This window comes from Yarrowia lipolytica, chromosome 1B (assembly GCF_001761485.1).
Source record: "Yarrowia lipolytica chromosome 1B, complete sequence".
Classification (NCBI taxonomy): Eukaryota; Fungi; Ascomycota; class Dipodascomycetes; order Dipodascales; genus Yarrowia; species Yarrowia lipolytica.
The window spans coordinates 221,076-242,351 of record NC_090771.1 but is presented as its reverse complement, the minus strand read 5'-3'; the positions used below and the strand labels follow the sequence as shown (position 1 = coordinate 242,351).

Below are 21,276 nucleotides of genomic sequence, written 5' to 3'. Positions count from 1 at the left end.
GATACGGTGAGAGTACACTCGAAATCAGCAGTCACTTGAAATCAGCAGTCATTCAGAATCAGCTTAGTCAGTGCTGTTCACAACAACAATTGTCTGCATTTCTCATTAGCCGTGCCACACAACCTTTCCAGCGCCTCTCCTCATAACATGCTGCGGTTCCAGTTCTGTACAGTATGTACTGTCACATTCAATGGTTTCACAGTCTTATCTTATCGTCGAACCTTACGCCACCCAACCCGACCCGAGCAAAAGTGAGCCATCGACTACACAGTGTGGTCACGTGACCTGCCAGTTCGATCGGGCCGGCCGTGGCTTTTGGTCTTTCCAGTCTTTCGTTTTATTGAGTTGTTTTTCTTCCTTCAATTCGTTCTCTCTTGGTCTTACGCTGTAGCGAAATATAAGCTACGTACAAGTATATAAAACCATTTTCGTCTTTGTCGAGTTTACAATTACGTACATACGTCTCGGCCAATTCCACCAATAACGGTCCAATTCAAAATCCAAAAACACCAAAAGACTTTGCTATCCATTACGAGTCCATCGGTACCTCCAAATCCCCGATAACTCCTCTCCCCGACCACCTGACGGTCCCCCTCCATCCCACACGGCACCATCGGACCCCGAAATGTGCACTAAAGTTGCATCCGCACTAAACATGCATGCGACTCCAGGCTAGAGATATAACTTGAGTGTCGCACCACAGCACTCGACACACTCCACTACTCACAGCTCCACCATCCCTTTGCTGCAAAATGAAGTTCTCCGTGGCCTCCGTTGCCGCCTTCTCCATGGCCATGTCTGTGGTCTCCGCCTTCTCCATCCCCGAAATCCCCCTGCTCCAACAGAACCCGTTGGGGGGACTGGACCAGGTCCAGGACGCCATCTCCATGTCGCCCGCCACCGTGTCAGCTCTCAAGGACATTGCGTCTTCGGCTGGTGAGCGAATCCAGGACGTTTCGGCTGAGATCCTCCACTCGTGGGCTCAGATCGAACACGAGTTCCCCGGAGGACTCAAACGATACCTCCAGACCACCGCCCAGCAAGACACCCGATTTGAGCCCAAGAAGCTCGCGGCCAACCGAAACACAAAGTGGATTGCCAAACACACCATGGAGAGCGCTCCCGGCCACGTGCTGCGGGTCGCTGACCCCTCTTCGCTCGGCCTGGATGACGTGCAGCAGTACTCTGGATACGTGGACATTGAGGAAGAGGACAAGCACTTTTTCTACTGGTTCTTTGAGTCTCGAAACGACCCCAAGAATGACCCTGTTCTTCTGTGGCTCAATGGAGGCCCCGGCTGCTCTTCCATGACCGGCCAGTTCTTTGAACTCGGCCCCTCCTCCATCAACGAGGACCTGACTCTGACCTGGAACCCTTCTTCTTGGAACCAGAACGCCTCCGTCATCTTCCTCGACCAGCCCGTCAACGTGGGCTTCTCCTACTCGTCCAACCGAGTCAAGAACTCCCGAGCTGCTGCCGAAGACGTGCACAAGTTCCTGTCTCTGTTTTTCGACAAGTTCCCCAAGTACGCCAAGCAGGACTTCCATATTGCCGGAGAGTCGTACGCCGGCCACTACATCCCCGCCATTGCCACCGAGATCCAGAGCCACAGCGACAAAAACTACAACCTGACTTCTATTCTCATTGGCAACGGAATCACCGACGAACGAACTCAGGTTGAGTACTACCGGCCAATGGCCTGTGGAGAGGGCGGCTACCCTGCCGTTATCACCCCCGAGGAGTGCGACAAGATGGAGCGAGACGTGCCCAAGTGCCAGCGACTCGTTGACCTCTGCTATTCCACCAACAACCGAATCGCCTGTGTGGCTCCTAACTTTTACTGCAACGCCGTGACTATGGGAGCTTACCAGCAGACTGGCCGAAACGTCTATGATATCCGGGAGCAGTGTGGAGACTCTGACCTCTGTTACGAGCAGGAGGACTGGATCACTGCATATCTCAACCAGCCTCATGTTCTGGAAGCCATTGGAGCCGAAGTAGAGGTGTTTGAGGGCTGTAAGAACGACGTGGGCATTGATTTTGTGTTTGACGGCGACCACAACCGGCCTTTCCATTATGACGTTGCCGACTTGCTCGATGACGGACTTCCCGTTCTCATCTACGCTGGAGACAAGGACTTCATCTGCAACTGGCTCGGAAACCAGGCCTGGACCGATACTCTGGACTGGACCGACGCCGAGTCCTTCTTCTTGGCTGAGACTCGAAACTGGACCGCCCAGGTGCCAACCAAGCATGGCAAGACCAAGGCTGTTCACGCCGGCACCGTCAAGAACGCTGGCAAGCTGACCTACCTGCGGGTCTTTGATGCCGGCCATATGGTTCCTTTCAACCAGCCCGAGACTTCTCTGGATATGGTCAACCGGTGGATCGCTGGTGACTACGCTTTCAAGGGTTAGCTTTATGATATAATGAATGACAATACCAGATACAAGTATGACGTTTTTGGTCCAGCTCATGTATTATATTACGAGATTAGATGATGCGAATGTACACTACCGGTACAGTATGTACAACTACAGTACAGTTGGCATCAGCAGCGTGGTGCCGCCAATGCTCCTCAATGTGAATATTTACAATACAGCTCCTATAAAAACGTTACTCCTCCTATGCATCTACGCCGACTTTGCGCTGGCGGCGCCGGCACCTATTCGGACGCCGTCGTCGTACGACCGGTCCTCCTGGTCCTCGTCGTCATCCTTGCTCTTCTTGGAGCCTCGGTTGTCCCGGATATCCTTGGACTTGACGACCGTCACAGATAGACCCTTTTCTCGGGGCAGTTTCTCTCCCTTGACCACCTGCTTGATTTCCTCAGCAGTGAGGGTCTCGTAGTCGAGCAGCGACTGCGCAAGGCGATGCAATTCCGGCAGCTTTTCCGTGAGCAGCTCACGCGACCGTTTTTCCGAGTTGAAGAGAATCTTCTGAATCTCGCCCTCGGCCAGCTGCTGCAGATGCTGCGACCACTGCTCGTCACCAAACGACATGGGTCCCACTGCGTCGGACATGCCGTAGGTGGTGACCATATGCTTTGCCATGGACGTGGCCTGTCGGAGGTCGGAAGAGCAACCACCGGTCACATTCTCGGCACCGTTGATAAGCTCCTCGGCAATCTTGCCTCCCATGCACACGTCGACACGAGCAAACATCTCCTGCTTGGTCATGTCGTACTTGTCCAGCTCGGGAAGCTGCTGAACAAGACCCAGGGCCTGGCCTCGGGGCAGAATGGTCGCCTTGTAGATGGGGGTGGCAGCGGGGCTGTACAGCGCCATCAGGGCGTGTCCGGCCTCGTGGTAGGCGGTGTTTCGGATCGACTCCTCGGTGAGCACCATCTTGGATCGGGCGGCTCCCATCAGAATCTTGTCTTTGGCCCACTCAAAGTGAGACATGTCCACGGACAGCGCCTTCTCCTTGGATGCCTGGATGGCGGCCTGGTTGACCAGGTTCATGAGCTCGGCTCCGGAGAAACCAGAGGTACCTCGAGCAAGCACTGAACAGTCAACCAGAGGGGAAGCCTCGACCTTCTTCATATGGTGCTTCAGAATGGCGATTCGGCCTCGCACATCGGGAAGCTCCACGTTGACCATCTTGTCGAAACGTCCAGGTCGGGTCAGAGCCTTGTCCAGCATCTGGGGGAAGTTGGTGGCGGCAATAATCACAATTCCGGTGGAGGGAGAGAAGCCGTCGAGCTCGATAAGCAGCTGGTTGAGAGTCTGCTTGGAGTAGGCGTGGTCCTTGGGGTTTCGCTTGCCTCCGATGGCGTCCAGCTCATCAATGAAGATGATGGCAGGAGCCTTGGCTCGGGCCTTCTCAAACAATTCTCGAACACGTTTGGCTCCCACGCCGACGTACATTTCGTCAAACTCAGATCCAGAAACAAAGTAGAAGGGGACATCGGCCTCACCGGCCACGGCTCGTGCCAGCAGAGTCTTACCTGTTCCGGGGGGTCCAGTCAGCAGCACGCCCTTGGGCAGCTTGCCACCCAGACCGGTGAACTTGGAGGGGTCCTTGAGGAAATCGACAATCTCTTCCAGCTCGCCTCGGGCCTCGTCCACGCCGTGCACGTCCGAAAACTTGACGGTGGACTTGGAGCCGTCGGTGGGGTCCATGAGCTTGGAGTTGAATCCGGAGGTGCCGGATCCCTTGAGCAGCGACGACTCGGCCAGCAGCTGCATGCTCTGCCAGACCATGTAGCCGATAAGGGCAAGGGGCAGGATGAATCGGATCCATTTGGTGACTGCGGAGGCGGTGGTTTCCTTGAGGATGACGTGGACGGGGTCTGATCGCGTGCCCTTTTGTCCGTTTCCGGCCAAGTTGCCGCCCAGCAGTCGGTGTTCCATGTTCTCGGCCTTGTCGTGCTGGCCCTGCGATTTCAGCGCCGCCACGTAGAGCTTGTCGCAGTCGGCGTTACGGGCCACGCCGGGCGATTCGTACCGCTGCACCACCACATGGGGGTAGTTTGTGTTGATCAGCGCCTTGTAGAAGTCCAGCTGGGCCTGGGGGTTGTTGAGCGAGCGGTTGGCAGCCTGTTCCTTTTCGGCCAGCACGTGGGTCGGCACCGTGTCGGAGAGAAACCCGGGTTTAAGAGACGACCAGTTGAAGGAGCGGCACGAGACCGGCACAGGCGAGAGCGAGTTGTAGGGGGTCCAAACGGACCGTTTCAGAGCGTGCGGTCGCAGCAGCGGGCTGGACATGAGCCCGGGCGACCGTGTCACACTCCTCAGTCCTGCAAAGAGGCTTTTCATGTGGAATATGTCGATGTGTGTGTGGGGTTGAGTGTGGTGTAATGAGTAAGGAGGGTACAAGTAGTCACCAAGAGGGTCGTTTGAGGTGGCGAGATGAACTTTGTTTTGCAAGATGGATTTTTCTGTCAAGTACTTGTTGACGAGACCCAGGGAGGCTTACTTGTATGAAAGAGACCAGCTGGGTGGCAAAGCAGGAGCCCTAAAAGACGAGCGATGACGGGCTTGTTTCAGAGCAACTTTCCCCGGTGGCAATAGCGACACTTATAAGCACTGGGTATTCCCCGCGAATATGAAGCACCACCGGGACTCGAACTGAGGCATTACTGAAGGCAACAGATGTCAGGCGGGGGATTGCTTCCGAAACATTTAGAAGGTTCTGGGAAATGGGCTGCTCCGCCACGTGACGCGTCTCGGAGATCCGGCGAACGAGACCTGAGGAGAGGAGAGCGAAGAGAATCTGTGTTTTTCGACGAGTTTCGACGAGTTTCGACGAGTTTCGACGAGTTTCGACAAGTTTCGACAATTCTCGACGAGTTTTGACGAGTTTCAACGAGCTTTCTTTCAAGAACAACCAGCAAAAACCGTCAATTTTGGAGCTCTTGGACTCTCACAGCAATGAGCAAATACAACTATGTAAAATGATACATCCAGCCAGTGACGTAATAAGCTAATAGGTGTGGCGTTGAACAACTACGAGGCGAGAGGCGGTGGGTGGGTCACGTGACCAGGGAAAAGGGATCTCGGAGGTGTGTGGTCATGACTTTCTGTTTGATATCTGTGTTCCACTGCCCATATATCTCTTGGATGATATCTCGCATCGATATCTACTTGTATAATCTCGCATCGACATCTCAAGTCGGCTGCGTATAGTCTGTCAGAGATTTGAGCAGTGACTGAATGATAAAAATTTACATTTTTTGACATTTTTTGACATTTTTAGATTCCTCTCGAACAATAGAATCGAATGGTCAACTCCATTTTCCAATCGAACCTCTCCATCTCCTACAAAATACACTCTAGAAAGGTGGACTGAAATGAAAGGTACAACTTACAGTATATAAACTGTACATACTGGAGTGAACATGACAATACGTACATGTACAGTGCCACACTCAGATCGCTGGTTTCTGGCCAAAAACGATCAAAAAAGTGGAAAAAATACTCCCCCAATCTTCAGCTATTCACAGAACTAGTTTTCAGACAAAAACTCGCCTTCTATGCTGTTTCCGAACAAGACCGATTCCCTCTCCAAATCACCTCACTATCACTCATCGGCGAAACTCTATTTCAAAACTTAATCAAACTTGCTCAACCACCGGTCGTCGGTCGACGTCACGTGATCACCAACTCTCCAGATGCGAAGGAATCGCCGATACCGGCATCATCTCCAAAGCAGCCCACATGTGTTTTCGATAGCCGGCCACGGCCAGGAACAATAGAAATGGAATGGAGGGCCGGTGTCTGCACGTCATTGCGACACTCGTCTCCAAACCGCACTAAGACGGTGACAATGTAGTGTCGCAGAGTAGTGGCAACAGTGGACGAGGTTTCGTGGAAACTTGTACTTTTACTTGTACTGTATGTACTTGTACTGGTACGTACTAGTGCAATCACTTTTGGTGTTCGTGAGTTGAAATCAGCTACAGTATCAGACGTTGCGGTGTCGGACTGCTGTGCAATATCACCATTCTAGATCGGGTACATACTCTACAATCATTCTGTTATTAATACGAACAAAGCGCACTTATGGAGACATCAGATCACATGACTTGACGGCTCCGTGTGTCTACAAGTACTTGTAGTGTGTTCAGTGCGTTGTCCATTGCAGTGTATTGCGGATTTTTTTTATTTTTTGAAAAATTGAAATTTCAAATTTTGAGACTTAAAATTCAGTGCGCAAAATTCAGTGAATAATAAATCAGGGACAACTTCAGACTTGCAACAAAAACAAAATTCGAACCACAGTCCATATAATAAAGACAATGATACACGTAATGGTACCGTCGGAATCAGCCGAGAAATGTGCATCGAATGGTCCTTTTTTATTACTCATCACCAAACAGAATTGTCGTTCTAGGTCCTCCTGAAAAGGGGTTTAGAAATATACAAGAACGATACCACAACACCAATACGAGCACAAGAACGATACCATACAGCACGAGTACGAGCGCAAGAACAATCACCGCTACATACACAAGTTAGTCATACTCACGATCCTCTCACGTGACCGATACCGGTCATGACCACCATCTATAGCATGCTCGATCTGCTCTGTAGATGCCTTGGTTGCTTGCTAGACGCAGGTGTGCGCGGCTCGGCAATAGGGTGGGTGTAAAACGGGATACAGAAATGCTGGAGAGAAACCAACCAGATGAGCGTGTTAAGGAGAACCAGGCTATCTTTTTTATATTCTATTTCGTATGTACAAGTGTCTAAAAGGTCTTTTTTCGCGCTATTACGAGCCACTTCAAATCACTTTAAACCAAATCGTGTAATTATGCCCCCCGGAACCGCTGCGTGGTCGCTGGATGGAGCTAACTGGCCATCTGGGTGGGTCATGTGATTTCTGAAACATGGAAAATGATCAGAAAAAGTAGCCAAATCCAATTTCGTCAACGGAATCCACACATATCCACTATTCCACTACTTTATCCCCACCCACTTCCCCTCGGCTACCCCACACGCCGACACCGGCGAGTTTATTTGTCCAAACCTTGTGCAAGAGTCACCAGCTGACAAACCTTGTTGAATTCGGGGTTAGTCAGAGCACCACAATAGAATGATATCGTATGATATCGGCTCAAGTTAGGGAGAAATAGAGAGTTGCAAAATACTCAGCGGTCTCTAGAGATCACAAAGGTACCAATTAAACCTTATTTTACTCGCCCGATCATCAATTTTTCACTATTCGATGTAATACCCCTCTTCCCATTGGCTGAGCGGCGCCGATAGCGGCGATCGAGCTTGGTTCCACAGTCGAGGTATAAAGAGGAGCCATGTAGCACCCTGGTTGAAGTCTACACAGAAACCATCCGCTTTTACACAGACAAACACACACACACACACTAGCATAATGGGACAAACACTCTACGACAAGGTCTTTGCGGACCACGTTGTCCACGAGGACAATGGCACTTACCTTCTGTTCATTGACCGGCACCTTGTGCACGAGGTCACATCTCCGCAGGCGTTTGAGGGTCTCAAGAACGCCGGACGACAGGTGCGACGTAAGGACTGCACTCTGGCCACGGTCGACCACAACATTCCCACCACGACGCGAAAGGACTTCAAGTCGATCGGCACATTTATCAAGGAGGAAGACTCGCGGTTGCAGTGCACGACTCTGGAGCAGAACGTCAAGGACTTTGGCGTGCGGTACTTTGGCATGGACGACAAGCGACAGGGAATTGTGCACGTTGTGGGTCCTGAGCAAGGCTTCACTCTGCCCGGAACCACCGTGGTTTGCGGCGACTCGCACACCTCTACCCATGGTGCGTTCGGAGCTCTGGCGTTTGGAATCGGAACCTCCGAGGTCGAGCACGTGCTGGCGACCCAGACCATCATCCAGGCCAAGTCCAAGAACATGCGGATCAACGTCTCCGGCAAACTGCAGCCGGGCATCACCTCCAAGGATCTGATTCTGCACATTATCGGCGTCATTGGCACTGCTGGAGGAACTGGAACCGTCATCGAGTTCTGCGGCGAGGCGATCCGAGACCTCTCCATGGAGGCTCGAATGTCCATGTGCAACATGGCGATTGAGGGAGGAGCTCGAGCCGGCATGATCGCTCCCGACGAGACCACCTTCCGGTACATCCGGGGCCGACCTCTGGCTCCCGAGGGCGCCGAGTGGGAGAAGGCCGTCACCTACTGGAAGACTCTGCATTCGGACTCGGACGCGGAGTTCGATATTGACGTCAACATCAAGGGCGAGGACATTATCCCCACCGTCACCTGGGGTACCTCTCCTCAGGACGCTCTGCCCATCACGGGCTCCGTTCCCGACCCCTCCAAGGAGACCGATCCCATCAAGCGGGCCGGAATCGAGCGTGCGCTGGAGTACATGGGTCTGGAGGCCAACACTCCCCTCAACGAGATTGCTGTGGACAAGGTCTTCATTGGATCCTGTACCAACTCGCGAATCGAGGATCTGCGGGCCGCCGCTGCCATTGTTCGGGGAAAAAAGAAGGCCGACTCCGTGGTGCGAGCCATGGTTGTGCCGGGCTCCGGTCTGGTCAAGCGAAAGGCCGAAGCCGAGGGTCTGGACAAGGTCTTTGAGGCTGCGGGCTTCGAATGGCGAGAGGCTGGCTGTTCCATGTGTCTGGGTATGAACCCTGACATTCTCAACCCCCGCGAGCGATGTGCTTCCACCTCCAACCGTAACTTTGAGGGTCGACAGGGTGCTCTTTCGCGCACCCATCTGGTTTCGCCCGCCATGGCGGCTCTGGCTGGAATCACCGGCAAGCTGACTGACGTGCGGGACTACCTGCCCAAGGACGAGGCCAAGATTGTGATTGGCGAGGACGAGGAGATGGCTGAGGCCAAGTATGACGAGGAGAAACAGCCCGCCGTCAAGAAAATGAAGACCGCCACCGTGACCCAGGCGGACCCTGTCGATGAGCAGACCGACGCCGTGGCCGAGGAAAACATCACCTCGTCAGCCACCGGCATCCCCAAGTTCCTGGAGGTATCTGGAATCGCCGCGCCTCTGCCCAAGGCCAACGTGGACACCGACGCCATCATCCCCAAGCAGTTCCTCAAGACCATCAAGCGAACTGGACTGTCCTCGGGTCTCTTTTTCGAGTGGCGATTCAAGGAGGTGGACGGCAAGCAGGAGAAGACCGACTTTATGCTCAACGTGGCTCCCTGGGATAAGGCTTCGATTCTGGTTGTTTCCGGCGACAACTTTGGCTGTGGCTCTTCCCGAGAACACGCTCCCTGGGCTCTGGCCGACTTTGGCATCCGGTGCATCATTGCTCCTTCTTTTGGCGACATTTTCTACAACAACTCGTTCAAGAACGGCCTGCTGCCCATCCGGGTCGACGCCGACGTCATCAAGTCCAAGCTCATGCCCGTGGCCGACAAGGGCGGCTCTCTGACCGTGGATCTGCCCAACCAGAAGGTGCTGCATGGCGACGAGGTGCTGGTGGACCACTTTGAGGTCGAGGACTTCCGAAAGCACTGTCTGGTCAACGGTCTGGACGATATCGGACTCACCATGCAGAAGGAGGAGTTCATCAAGGCCTACGAGGCCAAGCGATCTGATAAGTTCTCCTTCCTTGAGTCCAACACCGACTCTCTCATTGTCAACCCCGTCAAGGGTACCAAGAAGTCTGCTCTTGGAGTCACTGCCCAGGAGTGGTAGAGGGAGAGAGAGAGAAAGAGAAAGAGAGAGAGAGAGAGAAAGAGAGAGAGAGAGGGAGAGGCGAAGGAGACGGAAAAACTTATATATATATTTATCTATTCGAGTATTGACTATGGTGGTGTTTATTGTACTGTATTGTATGAATCAGATTGCGATAGGGAGTTGCAACCAATATTTGTCTTCAGAAAACAGAGACTTCCAGGTTGAAACTCAATCGTAAGTAATACCAACTAATTACCCAACAAAAAGTAGTTGATTTAAACCCAAGATATCAGCGATAACTTGAAATTTGGTCATCAAAATCCAAATATTGGTAGATAAAATTAATAACCAATCAACGGCTATTGATAGATATAAATCTCATTTCCTCATGGTATCTGGAATGGACGTTTTGCACTCCAGTCTTTCAATTTCGTCAACAAAAGTCTCAACTAGGCCTCAAGTATATAGGATAGTGGCAATGATAGGTATTCGGCAGTACACATTTCTGGGCACGTGACACTTAATGAGCTCTTTAAAACGACGAAATAAACCGATTAGACCAAATATATCTTCTAATCATTCACTTTGTAGCCATACCATTCATTTTTCAATGGTTGTAACGTCCAGTTTTTCTCACCGGCACTTGATTGACCATTGAGCACGTGAAAAGATAGACAGAGCACGTGACAATAATCATAGATAATATTTTTTCACGTGCTCAAGTGCCGCTGATCATATGACACCATATGTTAGCATGTGATTTGGCCCACAGAACGCAACACCCCCTGCCCTCCTGCCTAAGTAACGTAACTCTCTGAACATTCTGATTTGTTCCAGATGTTCCAGATGAAAAGCCCCACTCGATTTTTCGACAGTGGACTTATTATCACCTGGTCACGTGACACCAACCAATCAACCAAGATCATATGACAGACACGGCCTGGAGTAAGTGCCTGGAGTAAGTGCCTGTTTTGCGTTCTCGTATTCGTACTCGTATCGCACTGTACGAAAGCGGAGTTTCACTCAACAGTTGTACTACTGATAGTAGCTCAAGTAGAACTGTCCGAGACATTGTTTGAGTCAATGGCTGTTGGTGTGAGAAAAAGGCGCTCGAGTGGGGTAGACCTTGTCCTTGTCTGAAACCTCTCCCCTTCTCTGAGACTAACATGTCTCATTGTTGATCGGATTATTGTTTTTCCGGGAAGCTAACGACCTGAGCAGTTTGAGGGAAGAGAAAAGGTGAATTAAACGACATTCTACGTGTTTCTAGAGCTTTGGAGACTCTCTCGCAGCCCCTAGAGGGTGAACTACCTTTGAACATGTACTACTGAACCGAACAACTATTGATGACTCCGCCGGGCCAAAGCGACTCCGCCGGGCCAAAACAACAGTCTCACTTGTACTCGTACTATACCTATGTAGTCTCACTTGTATGTGTCACTTTTTTGTTAGTCGGGGAAATAGTGGGGTCTTGAACCCTTGCAGAAGGAGTCGTCGTATGTACCTATACATACTATCATGCTCTACCTGGTCTAGAGGGGGGCTATAGAATGTCTCTGAGTACCGCCAGAACTCTAGGGAGTTCTGATAATCGCTCAAAATACACTCAAAAACTCTCCACAAGACCCCACAATGTCGACTAGATCAGCACTGCTTTTTTCCCCCTGCTGGCACTTGTTTTCATCTCCAGGAATGTACATGTAGGGTGACGTCACGGTCCCCCGAGGATTTCACTACATCCACCGTTGGGCCGAGTCTAGAGCCGTCAAGATTTTTCCGACTGCAAAACCAGACCTTCTTCGTTATTGCAGTCAAAACCTCCGTGGAACGGAAAACGTGGGGTTTCACGTTGACCATGTTGAGGGATATACTTTGAAGAAGGACGGGTTCGATGAGCGGTTTTATCTGAGGCCCCAGAAGGTGGTTAGTAAGCCAAATAGTGGGCCCAGCGACCAGATGGACTACTTGGGCAGACTGCTACGGCCATGGCTCCCCCCCAAAGCGGCCACGGCTCTCCCCAAAGCGGCTACTGACTAATTGTAACTCTAGTGTAAATTGTAAGCTTGGATGGGTGTGTAGATCCCCCCCGGTAAGAGGACACAGTTTGGGGAGCAGGAGATGCGGGGTTGTCGAAATTGCACTTTACCAACTGTAGGGTGAACTGTAGGATGAGACATGTTTGTTCTGGCGACGGAGATGATTAGATTTTTCCCATGTCTGGGTAGTCAGTAGAACCCTTTGGGCCATTTTTTTCGTCGTGGAGCAAGTTTGGTCAACTGCTCGTCACGCACGGACCACTCACGCGCCATGGCTCACACGAGCCGAGAGTTTCGGTCATAATTCAGCGCCTCAGCGCCTCACATGTATCCCTCTACATCTATGGTACGTTGTAATCTCGGTTGTGCACCTTGAGAAGCACAGTGTGGGGCCGGGAGCAGGTGGATTTATGTGGGGAGTTGAAGCATCTGAAGGCACGCTCTCGATGGTTTGATTTGGCCCTCCGGCCGGAAAATCCCCCTGTCGCGGGACCTCAACTTAGCGGGTTGCCGGAGGCACGGATGCACGCCAAGCCGCGTTTTTCCGGGCCGGATTAACTCTTCGGAGCGAGTCGGGGAGGCCAACGGGCGTCCGAAACGGGGCAGAAGGGTTCAAAAAGGGTTCGAGAAGGGTTCCAAAGACGTCCACTAACGACGTGGGGAACTCGCCGTTGCTCTCCCGATTCGTATAGTCCGGTTTTGGGGTCTGTCAGTCGCCCGCAGGCGGTTTTGTGGGGTCATTTTTTGTGCGGGGAAAGGGCCACCAGCAGCCCTATCCCTTGGTCCCCTGGCAAGCACATGTCCCTGCCGAGTCTGTTGGCAGATAGAATCAAATTTTTCCCCGGAGAAATTGTAGCTCGGAGTCTAACCTTGGGTCTGTTGCTATGGATGAGAGAGTACCGTCTTGAGAAGTTTGATGTAAATGGCTAGGATAGGGTCATTTGGCGAGTTGTGATCTGGATAGGGTGATTTGGTGGGTAGTGATTTGGATAGGGTCATTTGGTGGTGGGTACAGTAGTGATTTGGTGGGTTAGTGTCTCCAAGAGTCTCGATACTGGGCCAGGGCATCCCAACTAGTTCAGGGCAGAACATGTTCAGGCGATCGCTAACGCGATCCTCTTTTGAATTTTCAGCTCAACCCTCGGAACAATAGTCGACTTTTCACACTCCCCACCCCGCCCTTCCACAGTGTCAAGGTTCGTCCAAATACGTGGGGTGAGTGGGTTGGGGGAGGGAACACATGCCACGATAAAACGAGATATATCCTTACTAAGCTAACCGGGAGTTCGTCAAAGTGCTTGATACCCCATGACAAATCCATTAATCAAGCATCAGACACCCCTTTCTCTTCTCATCCGCCCCTTTGTCATCTCCACAACATGTCTTCACAGACTCACATGACCAGGACCATTTGGAACCGCCAAAGGTCTCTTTTTGATTTGATTTTGTTCGCATGCTAGACCGCGGTAAACTTCCCCAACCCGCCCCGCCACTCTGGGGCCATCGAGAGCCTCCTGTGGGACACTGGTCCTTCGCTCCGAGCCCCACGCCGACAGCGCAGCCACCTCCAGACGACCCTGAAACAACCACCTACCCGCCAAGCTCATCGCCAAACAAAGACTCGCGCAGGAGATGGATGACCTGCTAGTTGACAAGGTCCCCGGAAACCCAGCTGTTGCTCTAGGTTCAACTTCAACTCTTTCCGACGAAAGTTGGAGTTTGACGGAAACGAAAAGTGCAAAGTGAAAAGTGAAGTCAGAGGAACAAAAACAGTGGTCCGGCAATTGTTTGTCACGAATATATAAAGAACACGACCCCGGATTCTTTCCAAACCACTCTCCACCGACCTTTGCAACTCCAACTCCAAATGTACAAGGTCCATAACCCCTACCTCACGGCGGCGGTAGCCACCATGGGCGGAATGCTCTTTGGTTTCGATATCTCGTCCGTGTCGGCCTTTGTGGGCGAAGATAACTACATGAACTACTTTGGTCATCCCACCTCCTTCCAGCAGGGAGGTATCACCGCCTCCATGGCCGGAGGATCCATGCTGTCGTGTGCGTTTGCCGGCTACATTTCCGACCGGGTTGGCCGAAAGCCCACCATTCAATTTGCCGCCGCCTGGTGGATGGTTGGCGCCTCCATTCAATGCTCTGCCCAGAATATGGGCCAACTGATTGCCGGCCGGGCCATTTCCGGGCTTGGAATCGGCCTCGGCTCGTCCCAGATCCCCGTCTTCATCTCCGAGTTGTCCCCCAAGAAGATCCGAGGCCGGCTCGTCGGCTGCTTCCAATGGTCCGTTACCTGGGGTATTCTCATCATGTTCTACATTTCGTTCGGCTGCTCATACATCAAGGGCCACTCGTCCTTCCGACTGGCGTGGGGCATCCAGCTGATTCCAGGAGCCATGTTGGCGTTCGGAATGATGCTGCTGGACGAATCGCCGCGATGGCTGGCGTCCAAAGACCGCTGGGAAGAGGCCATCCAGATCATCCGCTCCATCAATGCCAACTACGGATCCGAGGAGGACATTCTCATGGAAATCGAAGATCTGCGAGAGGTGGTGCGAATCGACCACGAGTCCAAGTCGGTCACCATCTGGGACCTGTTCCGAAAAGACTCCATCAACCGAACCATGGTCGGAGTGTGGGCCCAGATCTGGCAACAACTGACTGGAATGAACATCATGATGTACTACGTGGTCATCATCTTCAAAATGGCCGGCTACTCGGGCAAAAGTGCCGTCATTGTCTCCGGCTCCATCCAGTACATCATCAACGTGGTCATGACCATCCCGGCGCTGCTTTTCATTGATAAAATCGGACGAAGACCCCTGCTCCTCTGTGGAAGCATGCTCATGGCCACCTGGCTGCTAGCTGTCGGAGGAATGCTAGGAGCCTACGGAATCCAAATGCCCCAAGGTCTACCGGCAGTACCCTCCAAAAACCAGGCAGCGGACCCCTACACCACCATCTACATTCCCGACAACCAGGCGCCGGCCCGAAAGGCCATTATCGCCTGTTGCTATCTGTTTGTCGCCTCTTTTGCACCCACCTGGGGCCCCGGCATCTGGCTCTACTGCTCCGAGATCTTCCCCAACAAACAACGAGCGCTGGCCAACTCGCTGACCGCCGGCGCCAACTGGGGCTTCAACTTTGCCCTGGCCCTGTTTGTGCCCACCGCCTTCAAGAACATCAACTGGAAGGTGTACATCATCTTCGGTGTCTTCTGCATCGTCATGTCCATCCACGTCTTCCTGCTCTTCCCCGAAACCAAGGGCAAGAGTCTGGAGGTGATTGACCAGATGTGGGACGCCCGCGTGCCCGCTTGGAAAACCGCCTCCTGGGTCCCCGACCACATGCCTTCTCATTACGCAGGGGACCAGGAGGAAAAGCCCACCGACGAACTGGCCGAGGCGCCGTTTCACGAGGAGAATGCCCCGGTGAACACCGAGACCCCTCCTCATGAGGATGAGCCCACTTTTGCGGAGACCGAGCCCAAGACCCAGTATCCTGGAACTGAGCATGTCTAACAACTGCATATTTAATGACTAACGATTGTTTTGATGGTGCAGCGCAGTACAATGTACTTCCCTTGTTGCTGACTGTGATTGTACTGTAGCAGACAAGTTGTAACAGACTGTAGTTGTACAGTAGCTGTATTCAAGTCGCACGCACTTGTAGCAGCTGTAGTCGTAGTGGTAGTCGTAGTTGTGACAGAATTCAAGTCGTAGCTAATGCGAAACAGCCCTGTTCAATAGCCTGGTCGGACAATTGGAAAAAACCGGCAAATACTACAACATCTCCCCCATACTCGTCGTATCCCCTCTCTTATACTGTACTTTATCATCACTTCAAGGTGGAGTAGTTGGGTGTCAACCGAGGCATTGTGTGATGGAGACGACTTGATTGAAGGACATCAATTCACATACAGCTCTCGAATGGTACTTGTTTGAAGAAAATAGGACAGTATCGGGTACTCTGTGAGCACTAGAACAGATCTGAAGAGTAGTCAAGTACTTTAGTTTAAAATAGTTAACAATTAGAAGAACAAAAAAGGGTGCTGGGGGTGCCATTTAGAGGTTCCGAAAAAGGTGCTGTTTTGAAATATATACCATTTTACTCTATGGATACATATTCTTAACAAAAATCGATTCATTAAAAACACTCACAGTAGTAATATTTCGAAATATCCACGTTATCCCGATTCTCTCCCAAGTAACGTTTGTTGGTGATTTAGTGATACAATCCACCGTCAGCAATAGTCACACCAAACGTTGCAACCACGTCCATAACCGCATCATAACCGCATCATCGTCTTCTCCAAGTATATTTCTCCACTATTAGATAATCCAAACGGTTTCATTGGATGACATTTGTAAGTCACTGATGATTTAGTGCAGGATTCGTCTTGGTTCGAATGTATAAATGACGGTATCAACAAGCCGGGAATCTCCAACGGCAAAGACCTTTCCTGACGCGCGTCTGAAGACTCTTCCGGAGCGCCAGGGGGAACTCAGCAGCGGACAGACCAATTAGACCGAGTTCACATGGCAGTGAACAGTTATTTCAGCACTCAAAAGACTACAGAATGTTCCAGAGACGACTGGTTCCCTACCAACAATGAAATCGATCCAGATCATTGATGCATTCAGCCTATCAATCACATAACTTTTAAAATATATACAAATGGTGTATCGCACACCAGCATCGGGACAGATCTGAAGCTGTCTAGTCAAACCAGTGGATACGCTCGATACGCTCGATACGCTCGGTACGCTCAATACGCCTCGCCCGCATCCTTCGTCGCCCCTGAAGGCGCTAAACGCTCTCCACCTTGACAATGCCCCCACTCATCTCCTCGTCCATATCAGCCGACGCCTGCTTGAGCAAACTCTCGACATTATCGTTGTCGCTGTTGGCCGGCAAACACAAGCTCTTCAGCTTGTCGCCCTCCTTCAGCTCCAACCACATTTCCGGATGAGCCTTCTCCGCCCACTGCTCCACCTCCAGCTTGCGCTGCTCGGTAAACGTGTAGTTGTACACTGCGGCAATGATTTTCGCGGTAGGCTTCAGACCACTGTCAATCTCCATGTTCTTGGTGATCTCGAGAGCTCGGCGGTAGTTGCCGGTTCGACAGTTGTTGATCAAATACTGCTCGTAGTTCTCCAAGGTGGGAAGCAGACCAAACTCAGGAATACCCTGCCAAGTTCGCTCAGTGTAGTGAATGTTGTCTTTGAAGTAGCTCAGAAGAACATCCACCGAACGGTTGTTAGCGCCAATGGAAGGAGGAAGCTGCTGCAACTGAGCCCAACAGTCCTGAACTCGATTCAGATCCTCCACAGACACATATGCCGCCATCATTTCGTTCAACACATCTCGGTTGACATCAAACGACGTTTCCAGAGCAACCACCTCGTGCAAACGTTTGATTCCCCGCTTGTACTTGGTCTTGGCAAACTCGTGGAACAGGAAAGCCACCATTTCCGATGTGGCTGCCGGCTGGCCGTGCAGATCATGGTTCTTTCGAATTTGCTGGAACGTCAGAAGTGCGTAATCCTGCCGTTTCACGTCCTGGGCAAAAAACTTGATCGCCTTGTAGTAGTCGGCAAAGGGAACCACATAGAACTTGTGCAGCAGCCCGTACATCTCCCACGCCAGATCTGCTCGCTCAGACTCACAGCTGTAAATGTAATCGTGGATGACCTGGTAGGTGTGAGGGCGGATCTGGGGGTCCTGCTTGGTTACCTTGTCTGCGGTGTTGCCGTACTGTCGGTTCATGAACGTGTAGAAATTGGCGGTGTCACTGTGCCGCTGAAGCACATTCTGGGCAATGGCGGTTTCGGCAGAGTAGGGGATTCGACCCTGGGCACAAATGGGCTCGATTCGCTGCACCAGCTGCAGAATATCGGCCACAGAAGTGTCGTTCAAGCCCGCATACTGAATCAGCAACTCCGTCATGGCCTCCATGTGAAGCCGTTTGTTTTCCCATTGAGCGCCCTGTTCGAACGACTCGTAGAAGATGGACAGTGCTTCTAGAGTGTCGTGGTTCTTGAGCGCCTTGTCCATTTCGATGGCAAAGATGGACGTATCTTTTTCAATGTCCAGTTCGGCTTCAAACAGGTGGACCACGTCGGGTTTGATGGATTTGGACGATCGGTACGCGTCAAAGTAGGTCTCGGCATCTGGTTCGAACCCCACCTTTTGCATTTCCGCCAGCAGAGCTCTGACCTGCAGAAGATCGTTTCGGCCCGCCAGATCGGCCTTGAAGACGGCGTATCGAATCAAAATGTCCCACGTGGCCTTGGTTCGATGGGGAAGGGCTTCCAGACGAGAAATGAAAGCCTTGACGTCAGTTTTGGAGCCGTGCAGGTCCATGGCAACCGAAGACCAGAAACCCCAGCAGTTCTGAGGGTCTTCCTGGCCGGGGGAAAGATTACCGACCCTTGATACGACGTTTCGGAGCACACTCTGGCCCAGATCCTCACGTCCTTCGTTCACACACGTGTTCAGAATCATGGCAACAACGCTGTCAGAGGGAGTAAAGTCCTTGGAATCTAGAATGTGGTTCTCCACCAGCGAGAGAAAAAACTCGGACCCTTCGTTCTCCTTGTAGTAGAGCTGTTCAAGGGTGGCTGAGAGAGCATTTCGCAGCTCGTCCGACGAGGAGACATGGTTGTCGGTCTTGAGCTGGAGCACTCGGGCGACATTGCCGAGAGTCAGATGAGGGTCGACGGAGATCAACTCCAGCAGCTGCTTCACAAAACCCGCGTCCACGTCGTCATGGGTTTTGATCTGGGCCTCGAGCAGCTTCCAAAAGTTGTCGAGCCTGTCCTGGAACAGAAAATACTTGCCCAGCAGCAAAATGTTGTCACGTGAGTCCCGATTCGTCTCGGCAGCCTGCTCGGCCTGGTGGTACACCGCCAGAACAAATGGTAGGTCCTGCACGTCTTCTGGGTTGTTGCCGGCCACGGCGCCAAACAGCGTCTTTGTGTCGCCCGCAGACAGGACCCGTTCGTTTTCCCGGAACAGCTCGTAGTAGGCGCTTTTTACCACGGGGATCACGGAGATGGGAAACACCTGTCCGGGGGACACAGAGATGAGTTCCATCAATTGATCCCGCACCACTTTTCGGTCCACGGGCGCACCATTGAATGGCACGAGACTCTCCTTGAGACTTCGCTCGGCCGTATCCAATCCGTAGTCGTTTCTGAGAGCTCTGGAGGACGAAAAGTTTCGCCTGTAGGGCGCCGGGTTTGATCTGGGTCGAACCGAGGCCAGAATCGGAGCGTGCGACACCACGTGGGAGGCACGTGACGTGGCAAAGACGCGCGAGATGGCCACCTGGCGCGCCGATCGAAGTAGAGCGTTTTTTGGCATGTAGGGGGGCGTAAAGATCGAGACAGTTGGTAGCAGATATCTACATGCACGTACTTACATTTAGACTCTGGATTGGTTGGGAGAATGTAAAGTAATAATGTTAGTAAATGTAGTTACTTTAGTTAGATATTACTTAAGGAATTGGAGACGATAATAGAGAGGCAAGGAATGGGGGAAGTGGATGAGAAGAGTTTGGAATTTTTCTATTATACGTAGGTAGTATACAGTAAAAGGTGTTTTTGATTCTTTTAACCACTTTCAATGGGTTAAATGGTGGATCTTGGGTGATGTCTAGCTTAGTCAGAGTTAAAGGCGAGAGTTCGATTCTCTTCGGAGTAGTAGAACAAAGATCACAATGATCGAGTTCTTGGACTCATATGATGTTTTTTTGAGGGCAGAAATGATGACTCCGTCACTGAAATGAGAAGTTACAAAACAACTACCCTTTGTAGAATCAATATTTGGCACCGATGGACCTTTCCAAGTATCACTGCTACAAGTATGCACTTGAAACAATTCCTGGTCACGTGACGGTGACAATGTGGTAAGAATATATTATTTGTACGAGTTGAGCGTGTTTTGAGCGACTCTTTTCTGGTCCAAATCTCCTTTCTTGTATCTCCTAGTTATGCCTATTGATGAATGAATGTGCATATTGGCGATTTCAAGAGGCTCAAAAAGATGTCAAAAGACGACAAAAAGTCGATTGGAGTTGATGTAGGCACCTTTGCGGCCTTTTTAATCACATTTGTCATGTTATTCACCTCTCATATCTTCAACAATGAGAATACAGCACTTTTACCCGTCTGTCTCAACCCTTCAACTATGATCAACCGCTGAAGAGAGATATAGCAGTAACCAGAGACAAGACAGTCAATGAATTTGGAGCGGAAAATCACAACTCGGCAGTTTCCTCTTTTCAGCCTTCTGAAATGGACAGAAAACACTTGACAACAGTTTGAGTCGTTGAGACGAGACGAGTGTGGATCTTAGTTCACCAGACGAAGTAGGGGTATCACAGAAGAAGTAGGGGGATATCACCAGAAGCATCTGTATCACCAGAAGATTTTATATCACCAGAAGATTCTGTATCACCAGAAGTATCTGTATCACAAGAAGATTCTGTATCACCAGAAGTATCTGTATCACTCGAACATCCGATCTTGTTGAATTACTTGACATTAAGCGAGAATAGTTGGACATCTAGTTAAGCCTGATTGGATAATACATTTCCTACATTTTGACGGAAAATTGTAAAATATTGGAGATGGAATGTGGCACGGCAGTTTTAAAACCCCCCGAACGAGTCCCCTCTCTCTATACTCTCGCCGATGAGTATTTATTGGACTCCATATTGCTCTACTTGTACTATCACACACCAGTTATGTGAATCAAAGAGACCCGGTTAATTTCCAGTTCATATCGACGGTGAAAGAGAAGATTCTAGACACGCCAATGAACTACTTGTAGTATGGAGACAGTCTAGAGTCGCCTGGTAACCCTCCGTCGAACAAAACATCTGTATATGACTCAAATTGCTCCATATTCTCTGATATCTCTCCATTTTTGTATATCAAATCAAACACACATCTTCAAGAAAGCGTCTAGTCAGGTGACAGATACGAATCTATCGACAAACTTGTGGTTCTGATATCTTTGGGAGTCCACCTCGTCTCGTCGAGATACTACTGATAAAATACATTAAATACACAATGACCATGACGACGGCCCGAGGTGGACAAGGATTCAGCCAA

The 21,276-nt window shown here is 51.1% G+C and overlaps 5 protein-coding genes across 5 annotated transcripts; 3 read left to right on the top strand and 2 right to left on the bottom strand.

Annotated features, from left to right (window-relative positions):
• Nucleotides 1-752: 752 nt before the first annotated feature.
• Nucleotides 753-2,417, top strand: YALI1_B02415g (uncharacterized protein; the record flags this gene model as incomplete). The annotated part of the gene is made up of 1 exon (XM_068281946.1): nucleotides 753-2,417. One exon carries the CDS (start codon nucleotides 753-755, stop codon nucleotides 2,415-2,417), a length of 1,665 nt encoding a protein of 554 aa, XP_068138047.1.
• Nucleotides 2,418-2,633: 216 nt separating this feature from the next.
• Nucleotides 2,634-4,760, bottom strand: YALI1_B02375g (uncharacterized protein; the record flags this gene model as incomplete). Its single annotated transcript, XM_500384.3, has 1 exon — nucleotides 2,634-4,760. One exon carries the CDS (start codon nucleotides 4,758-4,760, stop codon nucleotides 2,634-2,636), a length of 2,127 nt encoding a protein of 708 aa, XP_500384.1.
• A 3,073-nt stretch (nucleotides 4,761-7,833) lies between these two features.
• YALI1_B02345g (uncharacterized protein) lies at nucleotides 7,834-10,125 on the top strand (the record flags this gene model as incomplete). Its single annotated transcript, XM_500383.3, has 1 exon — nucleotides 7,834-10,125. The coding sequence occupies one exon, from the start codon at nucleotides 7,834-7,836 to the stop codon at nucleotides 10,123-10,125; it is 2,292 nt and encodes a 763-aa protein (XP_500383.3).
• Nucleotides 10,126-14,010: 3,885 nt separating this feature from the next.
• Nucleotides 14,011-15,675, top strand: YALI1_B02283g (uncharacterized protein; the record flags this gene model as incomplete). Its single annotated transcript, XM_500382.3, has 1 exon — nucleotides 14,011-15,675. One exon carries the CDS (start codon nucleotides 14,011-14,013, stop codon nucleotides 15,673-15,675), a length of 1,665 nt encoding a protein of 554 aa, XP_500382.3.
• Nucleotides 15,676-16,963: 1,288 nt separating this feature from the next.
• YALI1_B02228g (uncharacterized protein) lies at nucleotides 16,964-19,522 on the bottom strand (the record flags this gene model as incomplete). The annotated part of the gene is made up of 1 exon (XM_500381.3): nucleotides 16,964-19,522. The coding sequence occupies one exon, from the start codon at nucleotides 19,520-19,522 to the stop codon at nucleotides 16,964-16,966; it is 2,559 nt and encodes an 852-aa protein (XP_500381.3).
• Nucleotides 19,523-21,276: the final 1,754 nt, after the last annotated feature.